Source organism: Artemia sp. Qi Xiang Cuo, chromosome 4 (genome assembly GCF_049724085.1).
Source record: "Artemia sp. Qi Xiang Cuo chromosome 4, ASM4972408v1, whole genome shotgun sequence".
Classification (NCBI taxonomy): Eukaryota; Metazoa; Arthropoda; class Branchiopoda; order Anostraca; family Artemiidae; genus Artemia; species Artemia sp. Qi Xiang Cuo.
The window spans coordinates 36,015,041-36,029,611 of record NC_142797.1 but is presented as its reverse complement, the minus strand read 5'-3'; the positions used below and the strand labels follow the sequence as shown (position 1 = coordinate 36,029,611).

General features: G+C 33.3%; 1 protein-coding gene across 1 annotated transcript in view; it reads right to left on the bottom strand.

Annotated features, from left to right (window-relative positions):
- LOC148953059 (putative sodium/potassium/calcium exchanger CG1090) overlaps window positions 1-14,571 on the bottom strand; it is a 138,668-nt gene that overhangs the window by 101,294 nt on the left and 22,803 nt on the right. Inside the window, exon 3 of the mRNA XM_089088273.1 lies at window positions 10,968-11,185. Coding sequence (XP_088944399.1) covers window positions 10,968-11,185 — 218 coding nt within the window. The remainder of the gene's footprint in view (window positions 1-10,967; window positions 11,186-14,571) is intronic.

The window sequence follows — 14,571 nt, the reverse complement described above, 5'->3', positions numbered from 1 at the left end:
TTGTCACAGTTACATTCTCTTGATTTTTCAAAGTTCATTTTGAATTTCTTTAGTTGAAATGCAAGAGTTGGAATATTTCAGAAGCGTTTTGTCGTGGTTTACCTTGTCACAGTTATATTCTCTTGATTTTTCAAAGTTCATTTTGAATTTCATTCGTTGAAATGCAAGAGTTGGAATATTTCAGTAGTGTTATGTCATGGTTTACTTTGTCACAGTTACATTCTCATGATTTTTCATAGTTCATTTGAATTTCTTTCCTTGAAATGCAAGGGTTGGAATATTTCAGTAGTGTTTTGTTGCGGCTTACCTTGTCACAGTTCAATTCTCTTGATTTTTCAAAGTTCATTTTGAATTTCTTTCATTGAAATGTAAGAGTTTGAATATTTCAGTAGTGTTTTGTCGTGGTTTACCTTGTCACACTTACATTTTCTTGATTTTTCAAAGTTCATTTTAGATTTCTTTCATTGAAATGCAAGAGTTGTTATATTTCAGTAGTGTTTATTCGTGGTTTACCTTGTCACAGTTACATTATCTTGATTTTTCAAAGTTCATTTTTGATTTCTCTCTTTGAACTGCAAGAGTTGAATTATTTAAGTAGTTTTTTGTCGTGGTTTACCTTGTCAGAGTTACATTCTTGTTATTTTTAAAAGTTCATTTTCGATTTATTTCATTTAAATACAAGAGTTGGAATATTTCAGTAGAGTTTTGTCATGGTTTACCATGTCACAGTTACATTCTCTTAATTTTTCAAAGTTCCTTTTGAATTTCTTTCGTTGAAAAGCAAGAGTTGGAATATTTCAATAGTGTTTTGTCGTGGTTTAAAACACTACTGAAATAATCCAACTCTTGCATTTCACCGATAGAAATTCAAAATGAACTTTGAAAAATTAAGAGAATGTAAGTGTGACAAGGTAAAGCACAACAAAACACTACTGAAATATTCCAATTCTTGCATTTCAATGAAATAAATAGAAAATGAACTTTGAAAAATCAAGAGATTGTAACTGTGACAAGATATACCACTACAAAACACTACTGAAATATTCCAAATCTTGCATTTCAACGAAAGAAATCCAAAATGAACTTTGAAAAATCAAGAGAATTTAACTGTGACAAGATAAACCTCAACAAAACACTACTGAAATATTCCAACTCTTGCATTTAAATGAAAGAAATCGAAAATGAATTTGAAAAATCAAGAGAATGTAACAGTGACAAGGTAAACCACGACAAAACGCTTCTGAAATATTCCAACTCTTACATTTCAACAAAAGAAATACAAAATGAACTTTGAAAAATCAAGCGAATTTAACAGTGACCAGGTAAACCACAACTAAACGCTACTGAAATATTCCAACTCTTGCATTTCAACGAAAGAAATTCAAAATGAACTTTGAAAAATCAAGAGAATGTAACTGTGATTAGGTAAGCCGCAACAAAACATTACTGAAATATTCCAACCCTTGTATTTCAATGAAATAAATTAAAAATGAACTTTGAAAAAACAAAAGAATGTAACTGTGACAAAGTAAACCACTACATAACACTACTAAAATATTCCAACTCTTGCATTTCAACGAATGAAATTAAAAATGAACTTTGAAAAATCAAGAGAATGTAACTGTGACAAGGTAAGTCACAACAAACCACTAGTGAAATATTCCAACTCTTGCATTTCAATGAAAGAAATTCAAAATGAACTTTGAAAAATCAAGAGAATGTAACTGTGACAAGGTAAACCACGACAAACCACTAGTGAAATAATCCAACTCTTGCATTTCAACGAAAGAAATTCAAAATGAACTTTGAAAAATCGAGAGAATGTAACTGTGACAAGGTAAACCACAACAAAACTCTTGCATTTCAAAGGAAGAAATCCAAACGAACTTTGAAAAATTAAGAGAATGTAACTGCGACAAGGTAAACCACAACAAAACCCTACTGAAATATTCCAACTCTTGCATTTCAATGAAAGAAATTCAAAATGAACTTTGAAAAATCAAGAGAATGTAACTGTGACAAAGTAAACCACGGCAAAACACTACTGAAATATTCCAACTCTTGCTTTTCAACGAATAAATTCCAAAATGAACTTTGAAAAATCAAGAGAATGTAACTGTGACAAAGTAAGCCACATCAAAACACTACTGAAATATTCCAACTCTAGCATTTAAATGAACGAAATTCAAAATGAACTTTGAAAAATCTAGAAAATGTAACTGTGACACTGTAAACCACCACAAAACACTACTGAAATATTCCAACTCTTGCATTTCATCGAAAGAAATTCAAAATGAACTTTGAAAAATCAAGAGAATGTATCTGTGACAAGGTAAACCACGACAAAACACTAGTGGAATAATCCAACTCTTGCATTTCAACGAAAGAAATTCAAAATAAACTTTGAAAAATCAAGAGAATGTAACTGTGACTAGGTAAGCCGCAACAAAACACTACTGAAATATTCTAACCCTTGCATTTCAAGGAAAGAAATTCAAATGAAGTTTGAAAAATCAATAGAATGTAACTGTGACAAAGTAAACCACGACATAACACTACTGAAATATTCCAACTCCTGCATTTCAATGAATGAAATTCAAAATGAACTTTGAAAAATCAAGAGAATGTAACTGTGATAAGGTAAACCACGACAAAACACTACTGAAATATTCTAACTCTTTCATTTCAGAGAAAGAAATCCAAAATGAAATTTGAAAAATTATGAGAATGTAAGTGTGACCTAGTAAACCACGACAAAACACTACTGAAATATTCCAACTCTTGCATTTCAACGAAATAAATTCAAAATGAACTTTGAAAAATGAAGAAAATGTAAGTGTGACAAGGTAAACCACAAAAAAACACTACTGAAATATTCCAACTCTTGCATTTAAATGAACGAAATTCAAATTGAACTTTGAAAAATCAAGAAAATGTAACTGTGACACGGTAAACCACAACAAAACACTACTTAAATAATCTAACTCTTGCATTTCAGCGAAAGAAATTCAAAATGAACTTTGAAAAATCAAGAGAATGTATCTGTGACAAGGTAAACCACGACAAAACACCAGTGAAATAATCCAACTCTTGCATTTCAACAAAAGAAATTCAAAATGAACTTTGAAAAATCAAGAGAATGTAACTGTGACTAGGTAAGCCGCAACAAAACACTACTGAAATCTTCCAACCCTTGCATTTCAAGGAAAGAAATTCAAATGAACTTTGAAAAATCAAGAGATTGTTACTGTGACAAAGTAAACCACGACATAACACTACTGAAATATTTCAACTCTTGCATTTCAACGAAAGAAATTCAAAATGAACTTTGAAAAATCAAGAGAATGTAACTTTGACAAGGTAAACCACGACAAAACACTACTGAAATATTTCAACTCGCTAATTTAAAGGAATTAAATCCAAAATTAACTTTGAAAAAACAATAGAATGTAACTGTGAAATGGTAAACCACGACAAACCAGTACTGAAATAATCCAACTCTTGCATTTCAATGAAAGAAATTCAAAATGAACTTTGAAAAAATCGAGAGAATGTAACTTTTACAAGGTAAACCACGACGAAACACTACTGAAATAATCCATCTCTTGCATTTCAATGAAAGAAATTCAAAATGAACTTTGAAAAATCGAGAGAATGTAACTGTGACAAGGTAAGCCGCAACAAAACACTATTGAAATAATCCAACTCTTGCATTTCAATGAAAGAAATTCAAAATGAACTTTGAAAAATCAAGAGAATGTAACTGTCACAAGGTAAGTCACAACAAACCACTACTGAAATAATCCAACTCTTGCATTTCAATGAAAGAAATTCAAAAAGAACTTTAAGAAATCGAGAGAATGTAACTGGGACATGGTAATCCTCAACAAACCACTAGTGAAATAATCAAACTCTTGCATTTCAAGGAAAGAAATTCAAAATGAACTTTGAAAAATCAAGAGAATGTAACTGTGACAAGGTAAACCACAACAAAACACTATTGAAATATTCCACCTCTTGCATTTCAACGAATGAAATTCAAAATGAACTTTGAAAAATCGAGAGAATGTAACTGTGACAAGGTAAACCACGATAAAACACTACTGAAATATTCCAACTCTTGCATTTCAATGAAAGAAATTCAAAATGAACTTTGAAAAAACAAGAGAATGTAACTTTGACAAGGTAAACCACGTCAAACCAGTACTGAAATAATCCAACTCTTGCATTTCAATGAAAGAAATTCAAAATGAACTTTGAGAAATCGAGAGAATGTAACTATGACAAAGTAAACCACAACAAACCAGTACTGAAATAATCCAACTCTTGCATTACAACGAAAGAAATTCAAAATGAACTTTGAAAAATTAAGAGAATGTAACTGTGACAAGGTAAACCACGATAAAACACTAGTGAAATATTCCAACTCTTGCATTTCAATGAAAGAAATTCAAAATGAACTTTGAAAAATCAAAGAATGTAACTGTGACAAGGTAAACCATGACAAAACACTACTGAAATATTCCAACTCTTGCATTTCAACGAAAGAAATTCAAAATGAACTTTGAAAAATAAAGAGAATGTAACTGTGACAAGGTAAACCGCGACAAAACAGTACTGAAATAATCCAACTCTTGCATTTCAACGAACGAAATCCAAAATGAACTTTGAAAAATTAAGAGAATGTAACTGTGACAAGGTAAACTACGACAAAACACTACTGAAATAATCCAACTCTTGCATTTCAACGAAGAAAATCAACAATGAACTTTGAAAAATTAATAAAATGTATCTGTGACAAGGTATACCATGACAAAACACTACTGAAATAATCCAGCTCACCAGCGTGCCAATGAAAGAAATTCAAAATGTACTTTGAAAAATCAAGAGAATGTAACTGTGACAAGGTAAAGCACAACAAAACATTACTGAAATAATCCAACTCTTGCATTTCAATGAAAGAAATTCAAAATGAACTTTGAAAAATCGAGAGAATGTAACTGTGACAAGGTAAACCACAACAAAACACTATTGAAATATTCCAACTCTTGCATTTGAATGAAAGAAATTCAAAATGAACTTTGAAAAATCAAGAGAATGTAATTGTGACAAGGTAAACCATGACAAAACACTATTGAAATATTTTCAACTCTTACATTTCAATGAAAGAAATTCAAAATGAACTTTGAAAAATCAAGAAAATGTAACAGTGACCCGGTAAACCACAACGAAACGCTACTGAAATATTCCAACTCTTGCATTTCAACGAAAGAAATCGAAAATGAACTTTGAAAAATCAGACCTTTGGAGGTGGGAGGGGCCGGGGGGAGCGGGTCGTTCTGTGTCTCAATGCACAAAAAAATTATAAAAAATGGGGGAGGGGAGGGGAGGAGGGGAGGGGAGGAGGAGGAGGGAGGAGGGAGTAGGAGGAGGGGAGGAGGAGGAGGGGAGGGGAGGAGGGGAGGGCATTTCAAATTAATAAGAAACCTGATTCCCGCGCTAAAACAATTCATCGCTAAGATGTTTCTTGGAGAATTGTTTCCATGGCCTTTGGTTATTAATATCCTTTGGAGTTCGACCAAAAGAGTTGTTTCCGAGGCAAAGACATTAATGACTTGGATCTATTCCTGGAGAATCGTTTCTAGGCGAAAATTTTCAAAGTCTGACAGATGATGTCATTGATTGATTGATCTGTCAAGAAAGGGAAATTAATTTGTTGTTTCTAAGGAGAATTATTGATTCACGATAAATAAATTGAGGTTGACAGCACAGGTGTTCCAAATTCCTGGAAACTCGTAACATTCGCTGAGAGCGTGCAACAACACACCTGGAGAAAGAGGTCATTGACCCCATTAACCACGTGTTCTCTCTAGGGACTCTATGCCCATATATGGTGTTAAAAAAAAGTTATAGGTGGCAGCAGGGGTGTCGCGTGGGACCTCCTGATAGGGTTCTACTGCCGGATTTCCCAGCATTATTTAAAAAAAAAATCAGAAATTAAATATAAAAAGAACAAGTTTTCCAACTGAAAATAAGGAGTAACATCAAAACTTAAAGCGAACAGAAAATATTACGTGAATGATTGGGTTCACCCCTAGTCAATACTTCGCTCTTTAATCCAAAGATTTTTTAGTACTTTCATAAGAGCTATTTATTCTAAATAACGGCCTTTGTGATTAAGGGGTCGTTTTTAAAGAATTGGAACAAAATTCGAACTTCAGCTTAAAGAGCGAGGTATTGACTATGGGGCGAGCCCCCTAATATACGTATTAAGAATATATGAATATAGAAGTTCGTTACGTAAGTTAATTCGTAAGTTACGTATATTTATTACTAACAAAACGTTCGTAAATAAAATTAAACAAGTTTCGAGAAAGACATTTAACCAAATAAAAGTAAAATTAATATGAAAATTTTGTTTTAATTATTCATGTACGGTTAGCCAAAATCAAAACCTGCATTAATTCAAAAATGTTCAAAAATTAAATAATAAAAACAAGTTTTTTTAACTGAAAGTAAGGAACGACGTTAAAACTTAAAACGAACAGAAATTATTCCGTATATGAGAGGGGCTGTCCCCTCCTCAACGCCTCGCTCTTTACGGTAAAGTTTGACTTTCTCACAACTCTTATTTTTTGAAACAATAAAAAACTTTAGCGCAAAGAAAGAGGCGTTGAGGAGGGGACATGCCCTTTCACATACGGAATAATTTCTGTTCGTTTTAAGTTTTAACGTCGTTCCTTACTTTCAGTTAAAAAAACTTGTTTTTTTTATTTAATATAAGTATTAAAACGTACCAAGTCCTGGATGTTTTTTCTTAAACGTAATCATACATGAAATGAAATTAGGAAATTCGAAAAGGAAATTCGGAAGGGAAAAAAGTGAGTTTGACAACGAAACTTCTTCGTCAGTTTTATCCACTATCTGTTTTATGGATTAATTCAATTTGACCTCTTAATCGCTCATATAATGTGTAATGTCCCGAAGTTACAAGGATGGTCAGAATATCGTTGAGCTTAATACTTTCAAAATATATTTGAAAAAAAAATGTCATTCTTAATATAATTATTAGTTTGTCTCCAAATCTTTATTATTGTTATTGTTTTTTTTTATCCTTTTCGGATGTTTCATATGCGTGTGTTTATGTATCTCAGCTTATGAAGATACAGCATTATCATTTCCGGTTGCAGCTTTTAGTCCACTTTTCAAACATACTAATCAGTACCCTTGCAAATGTGTCCCTACCTCCCTTCTAATGGGGTATTATATACCCCTATGCTACATACCAAACTTTACTGAGTTTTTTTTAATGACTTTATTTGGCATAATGAACAAAAAGGTAAAGAGAAATAAGAACTAAAATAATGCAAACTTCCAAAATCAGATAAGTCTTATATACAGCCATTAAAAAAAACTTTTAGTGAGGAATGTGTATGGTAGGTAAACTACTGGAAAACTTTCAGGCTTTATTCATTTGATTCAGAAAATAAAACGAATAAAGCTCGGAAGTTTTTCAACTAGCTAGCCCACCGTACACATTCCTCAGTAAAAGTTTCTCGAAATGGCTTTGAACTTGTCCAAAGTTCAAAAGGGCTTCATGAGATGAATGTTGCCTAAGATACGTTCATTATTTTTTAGTCCTCTTATAAAGGAAGTAAAATTTAATGGTTACTAGCTGAGACCTCTCTTATAGTTTTTAGTTCAAATAAGTAAATTCCAAATTCCTGCCAAATGGTCGATGTTAAAATTAATGACCGTTGCATTTTCATTTATCTATTCATTTATGTTTATCAATTGCGGCGATGAATAGAATTTTAATAGGGGTACCCTAATTAAAAATGTAATTAAAATGTATTTCAAAATAAGAAATTGTCACTTTTTGGAGAAAAAAAATACATTCACGGAAGTATTACAAAACAAATGGTTTGCAAAAAAATAGGGGTACCCTAATTAAAAATTAATTAAAATGTAATTCAAAATAAGAAATTGTCACTTTTTGGAGAAAAAAAAATACATTCACGGAAGTATTACAAAACAGCTGGTTTGCAAAAACTTCAATTAAACATTAAAGGATCAATCAAAAAAGTAAGGGATTGGCAACACCCATAAATAAGTACTATAAATGGGCGTTACTACCAGAGATCCAGACATGGAAAAGGGGGCTCTGAGGAGTCTAAACCCCCTCTCCTTCTTATAGCGAGCAAGTCAAAATAGGAGTTAAAGCTTTGAAAATAAAAACCAAGAGAAGAAAAAACGGTAAATATGCCTGCACACAGACATGAGAGGTTTACAGACCCATGTCAACCTTTAGAATTTGTATTTTAATTGGCAAAGAACAACAATATCTGGGCATCAAGGCTTTATCAGGGGGATAAGCGTTTTTAACTCCCCACTACATGAAATGTTTGTCTGACTCCTCAAATCAGAGGTAAAATAATATTGGAAGGGGGCTCGCTTTACCAAATATTTATAGTTCTAGGGCTGGTTTTAAGTGGCAAAAGAGCAAATACCCGCCATTTTGTAAAATATTGTGTGCAAAAAATCTTGTCCAACTAGGTCAAATGGACTATCAAGCGAAAATTGTGAGTAAGGAATTGGTTCAGAACTAAACAAAAAAGCTATTTAGATAGCCTCTCAGTTTCAGAGGCAATACTGTCATGTGGTACATTTGTCCCGATTTATTTGAACTAAGTGTGTGCTAAATATGCTGATATGATGATAGCTCTGCCCTTACTGCAGAAGTAGTTTCATTGAGACCACATTCATTCAATTACCTGTAAGAGATAAAGGAACATTGGTATCCTCGTGATTAATACTGTTATTGTCACCTCCCTAGCTCGTCTGCTAAAGTCTGTTCGCTAAAAGCTGGAGTTTCTGCTTATGGCATATTGATAGTACAATTAATACCGTATCGACAATGCGTTAAATCTTTAATATACTTAATAAAAAAACAAGTTTTTTCAACTTAAAGTAAGCAGCAACATTAAAACTTAAAACGAACAGAAATTATTACGTACATGAGGGGGTTGTCCCTTCCTCAACACCTTGCTCTTTACGCTAAAGTTTCCTAGTATTTTTAAAAAAGATTCTTATTGTTCAAATTAACCGAACCTTGTTTTTCAGGAGTCGCTCTGGAAGAACCGGGACAAAAAGTGAAACTTTAGCGTAGACAGTGAGGTATTGTGGAGGGGGTGATCTCCCTTATACACCTACTTGATTCTGTTAGCTATAAGTTTTAATATTGCTCCTTACTTTCAGTTGAAATAAACTTGTTTTTTTACTTGGTTTCTAATCAATTTTGAACAATTCCGGAAAATCTGGCTCCTCCTTCACGGAAAGATCCTCTTGACAATTCAATCCCGGTAAAAATTTACTCCGGAGAATTGCCATTAACATCTCCACTTGTAAAATTGAGTCGACAAAGAGAAAGTAAGAAGAACAAAAAGAACTTTGTATAGGAATTCTGGCGAATTCTCCCAGTGCAAAATTTACACTGAAAAATTCACCCTCAGAAACTTCCCTCCCCATGAAAGATTTTACCATGTAAAATCCCCAAGCAGCAAATTCGCCGTCCCCCCACCCGAAAAATATATGTATATTTCCCAGTAGCAAATACTATACATCAACAATCCGTAAATTTCATAACTTAAGATGTTTTCCCAGTGGGGGTCATATTATTTGCAAAAGCATATTTATTAGACATTTTAATTATGCTGAACAACCTGGCTATCTCAAAATTTTGATCAAACGACTTTGGTGAAAATAGGGGCATGGGAGGGGGATAGCTGCCCTCCAATCTTTTGGTTAATTAAAAAGGGCACTAGAACTTTTCATTTCCTTTCGAATAAGCCCTATCCCAATGTTCTAGGACCGCTAGTTGGATACAAACACCCCTGAAAAAAAAATATGCATCTGTGATCTCTCTTTAGGCAAAAAATGCAAAATTCCACATTTTGAAGATAAGAGCTTTAAACCTGTACATTAGGGTTCTCTAATATGGTGAATCTGATGGTGTGATTTTCATTAAAATCCCTTGACTTTTAGGGGGTGTTTCCCCTTTTTTCGAAAGTCAGGTAAATTTTCTCAAGCTCGTAGCCTTTAATGAATAAAACTATGTTAAAATAATCTTATATGTTTTGGAATCAGCATAATGAGCCAATTCTTTTCATACATCTATTCTATCAAAATTAGGTTCTTTAGAGTTTCGGTTACTATGCAGCCGCGTCGCTCCCTACATACAGTTCATTACCACGAACTGTCTGATGAGCGAGGGGGGGCAAGCAGGCAACAGTCCTTCAATAATCTCTTTAAACTTTAAATTGTAACGTCACAGGTGTTTTTATTTTCCAAAAAAGTTTTTTGTTGGTATTTATTGCATACAAGGGCCACTAAAAAAAAACTTGATTATATTTTAAGGATGTATTTGTCCAAAATGGTACATAAAGCTAAAATCCTTAGTTCTTATTGGAATACTCTCTTTGAAGCGGAATTTATTCGTTTAACATTCGTTTCCCCTATTAAAACATCCACAGTACTCCTTAGTTCAAATAATTTTTATAATCCCTTTCAAAATTGATGTTACAGCATGTCTATAAGTAAATTGTTACGTTAAAATTTGAGTAGCAATAGGCCTTATACGATAAGACGTCTTCTACCCTACATGACCTCTTATTTTCATTCTTCAATAATAGATAAAAAGGCAACTGATTTCTGTTCTTTTTTACACCTAAAGTTTATACCTAGTCTCTAACGTATGATCAAGCATAAATGATCTGACGTCAGATCAGTCAAATCAGTCTGTACCGTCAGGTCAGTCAGATCAAGCATATACTGATCAGTCAGATCAAGCATTTACTGATCTGACGGTTTGTGAAACTTTATAAATTGCGCGCTATGAAATGTGTGTCATGTTTGGAAAAACATTTCGCTACTGGTATATACTTATACTGTGATCAAGCATAACTAACCTTCTTGCTCGTGTGGTAAGTGGCGCTCGGTAGAAATCCCAACCTCTTCATCTAAGCTTCTGTAAGGAATTAGTCTTTCATGCTCTATGCTACCAATCTTTCGAGCTGTTTCTGGAACAGGTATATTAAATTGACCCAACCTAGCTTCAATCCTTGGATTAAAGTACATAAGCACTATGTATAGGCTGTAAAGGGTCAATAGAAGTAAAGCCTCATACCTAAAAAAGGGGAAAAAAACAGAAAAATTATGGACAAAAGTAATTAAAATAGAACTAAAGCCATAAAAACAGGAATATGAACGCGGTTTCGGCACTTGCTTTCTTTTTAACCTGGATTGGCGTCTGTTTTTCAGTTTCTTATGGGCCTTCGTTTGGGGGCATGCTATTTCTCACGGATAGGGTGTTACTCTTACCACTGCTAATAATTTCAAAGGGCATTTAAAATATCCTAATTTTATTTTCTGCATTTCATATTAGTTTGAATATTAAAGTAGACTTCTTGAAATACGAAAACTACAAATTTGCGAAAGAAAAACAGGTAAGCTACACGTTAATGTTACGGTGCTTTTGCAACGATGTTACAGTGAGTTTGGTCGGCTTCGTCAAGGAAATTATTGCGAAAGCAGCACTTCGGTTTTGCCTTTTGTCATTGTTTAAGCGGTTCAGCCGCTAAATCATTAATTTCTTAGAATATACATCCTGAGGAAAAAATTCTTTAAAAACAAAATGATGGCATGCTCCTTAGAAAGACACCAACTTAATTTTTAATTTCGTGACCCAATCAATTCTGTTAATTGTCAAATACATCATGAATAATAGCCAATAAAAGATCTGAAGTCGAACTGGCCCAACAAGACAAAACAAAGAACAAAACATCGAAAACAGTTTATGGCCAGTAAGAAGAAGAAGAAAAAACCAAATATATTTTACCTTTATCGAACAAGGCATTATCAGCATGGAGAAGAAAGAATTTAAAACAAAACACCATTGAAAAAAGAGGAACATTTAAAATAGAAGAATTGAAAAAAGAAAACAGTAAAACCAAATATGTACAATTGCTATCCCATGATACAAACTACAGAAATACAATATACAATAACATCGTATGTTAATGATGTTACCTACCTTGGACGCCCCAGCACATCAAAAACCAATCAAAGCACTGAGGTAATGAATAAAGTTGTCACGGAAAACTGTCAAAATTAGCATTACAAAAGTAATGAGGATATGGCCATATCGCTTGGATTTTCTTAAACAATAATTTATGGTATTTTGGGCATGAAATACTAGGCAGTAAAAATTGTTGCGAAAGTGCTCAATTTTGCCAAAAGTACTGTCACATGAGCAACCCTCAGGATCTGTAGAATGACGTCAACGACAATCCATATCTGATCAGAAGAGTCATAACTGGTGTCAAAACATAAGGGCCGTTCTTTTACTCATATTTGTGGTAAGACCTTAGATCTTTCGGCAAAGAGCGCTTAAAAGTGAAATCTTAGCACTAAGATCTTACATCTTAAAGCGTTCTTTTACAAACGTCTTTCATCATTCTGCTCTGATCAGCGGTCTAAGAACAATGATGAGTATATCATAAAAGTTCCCTCATCATTGTTATATATGGCAGAAAGATGGCGTGCTTCACACTTTTTGCTAAGATCAGTGAGTTGTAAGATCTTAGAACATAGATGAGTTAAAAAAAACAGAAATCTTTGCAGAAAGATTTGAGATCTTAGATGTAAGATCTCAGTGCAAAAGAACGGCCCTATAGTTGCATAGTCATGACATTGAAATCAATCAAGACTAAAAGACAGTATTTAGCCAAAATTGAGGACATAAGAAACGCCATCGGTGTAGAGCTCAAGGCAACGCCAAAAACGGGCATGCAAGAAGTGCCTGAAAGATCGAAAAAAGCGCTGCAGTGTTTTAAAGTATTCTGGACATAAGATATTCGGCAGCCGAAATTGTTGTGAAAGTGCTTAGTTTTGCCAGAAGCGCTGTCATGAGCAGCCATCAGGATCTGTAGAGTGACGTAAACGACAATACAGATCTAATCAAAAGGGTCATAATTTTTTTTTTTTCTTATGCTTAAAATGTCAATGTTCAAATTTTCAACAGATTGATCAACACTTTCACTGCCAAGCCCAGTCGATAAGGCACCGGTTGTGAGGGTGCGAATTCAAATGTCGCAAAAGGCACTTTTTTTCTTTTACATCGTACTTTAAGGCGTATAATCTATGCTTTAAGGTTACTTTTACTTTCTCTGCATGACCAAACTAAACTAACTTTTGACTATCAGTTTGTAATGTAAGACAGAACATTTTTTTTTACGTATTTCCACTGTGTAGCAGTTCCTATTGTATTTCGTCTTCATGGTGGGGTCGTTAGACACAACCTAGCAAAGTTACGTTAAGAAACTGAAAATAGTATTAAGATAGCTTGTTAAGATTATTATATGTTTTCAGTAAAAAAAAAAAAAAAAATGAAAATTAAGCTACGAAAGTAAATGGCTCTCGTACTATTTTATAAGATAAACAAATCCATATTTAAATTAGAAAAAAAAACCAGAAACTAAACATAATTTCTTTTTGTAGATGCAAGTAAAGAATGTTAATTTTTTAAACAACCGAAAACTATGTACGGTGTATCGGGAGCTGTCGCCTCTTTCGACACACCCGATTGTTAATTATAGATAAATTGATCAGTTTTCAAAATATAGAAGTATGTTCTTGATTTCAATGAAAATATGATGTTTTCAATAAGGCACTAACAAACATTTGAACTTTACAAGCGATGTGCTGAAGGTGTGCAGTACCCCCCCCCCCCCCCACCTTCGTTGAGGATAATTTCGGCCCATTAAATAATTTTCCTAGGTGAGCACAAATAAGACTTCAAAGTAAAGTACAATGGTTTATAATAAGTTAACTAGCCCACTTAAATTAAATCCTTACTGACACACACAAAAGGTATTAGAATTTCTTTAAAGTACAATTTCCCATTTCCATCATAAGAAAGGAACATGGATAAATGGTTATTTGATACTTACTTTTCTGAGAAACAAATAACTGCGTTTAAATAATCGTTAGGTAGTAAATAAGCAGAATGGGAAAGTTGTCTAGGGGTTAAAGTATGCTGCTTCTGTCCTTCTATTAGCTGGAAACCAAACAATTGATGTAAGCTAGTTCAAGTAAAATTCCACAAGAGTTTAGAAAAAGTTTGGAAACTTCACTAACTTTTGAGGGCTATTACGAGTTTTCAAGTAAGAAGAGTTAAAGCCTGCAACAGAGTGACAACCAAATATATTACTCGAATTGAAAGTTTAGTTTAGCAAGTATTTTTAAATAAGTTTGAAATAAACGGATTTAAAGGAAAGAAAATAGTGACAAAATAAGATCAAATCCCCTAAAATGGAGTTTAAAGTGTTTAGATAAGTAAAACCCATGTGAGCGTGCTTACGATGTTGTGCTGCCAATGGATAGATATCACAACTCCCGAAAAAACCCACAAAAAAAAAAATAAATAAACACCCATTGTCTGCCTCTCCGAACATATATGAAGGCTTATAATTATGTAGACGAAGAGCTTAAACTTAAAATCAAGGTCCCTCA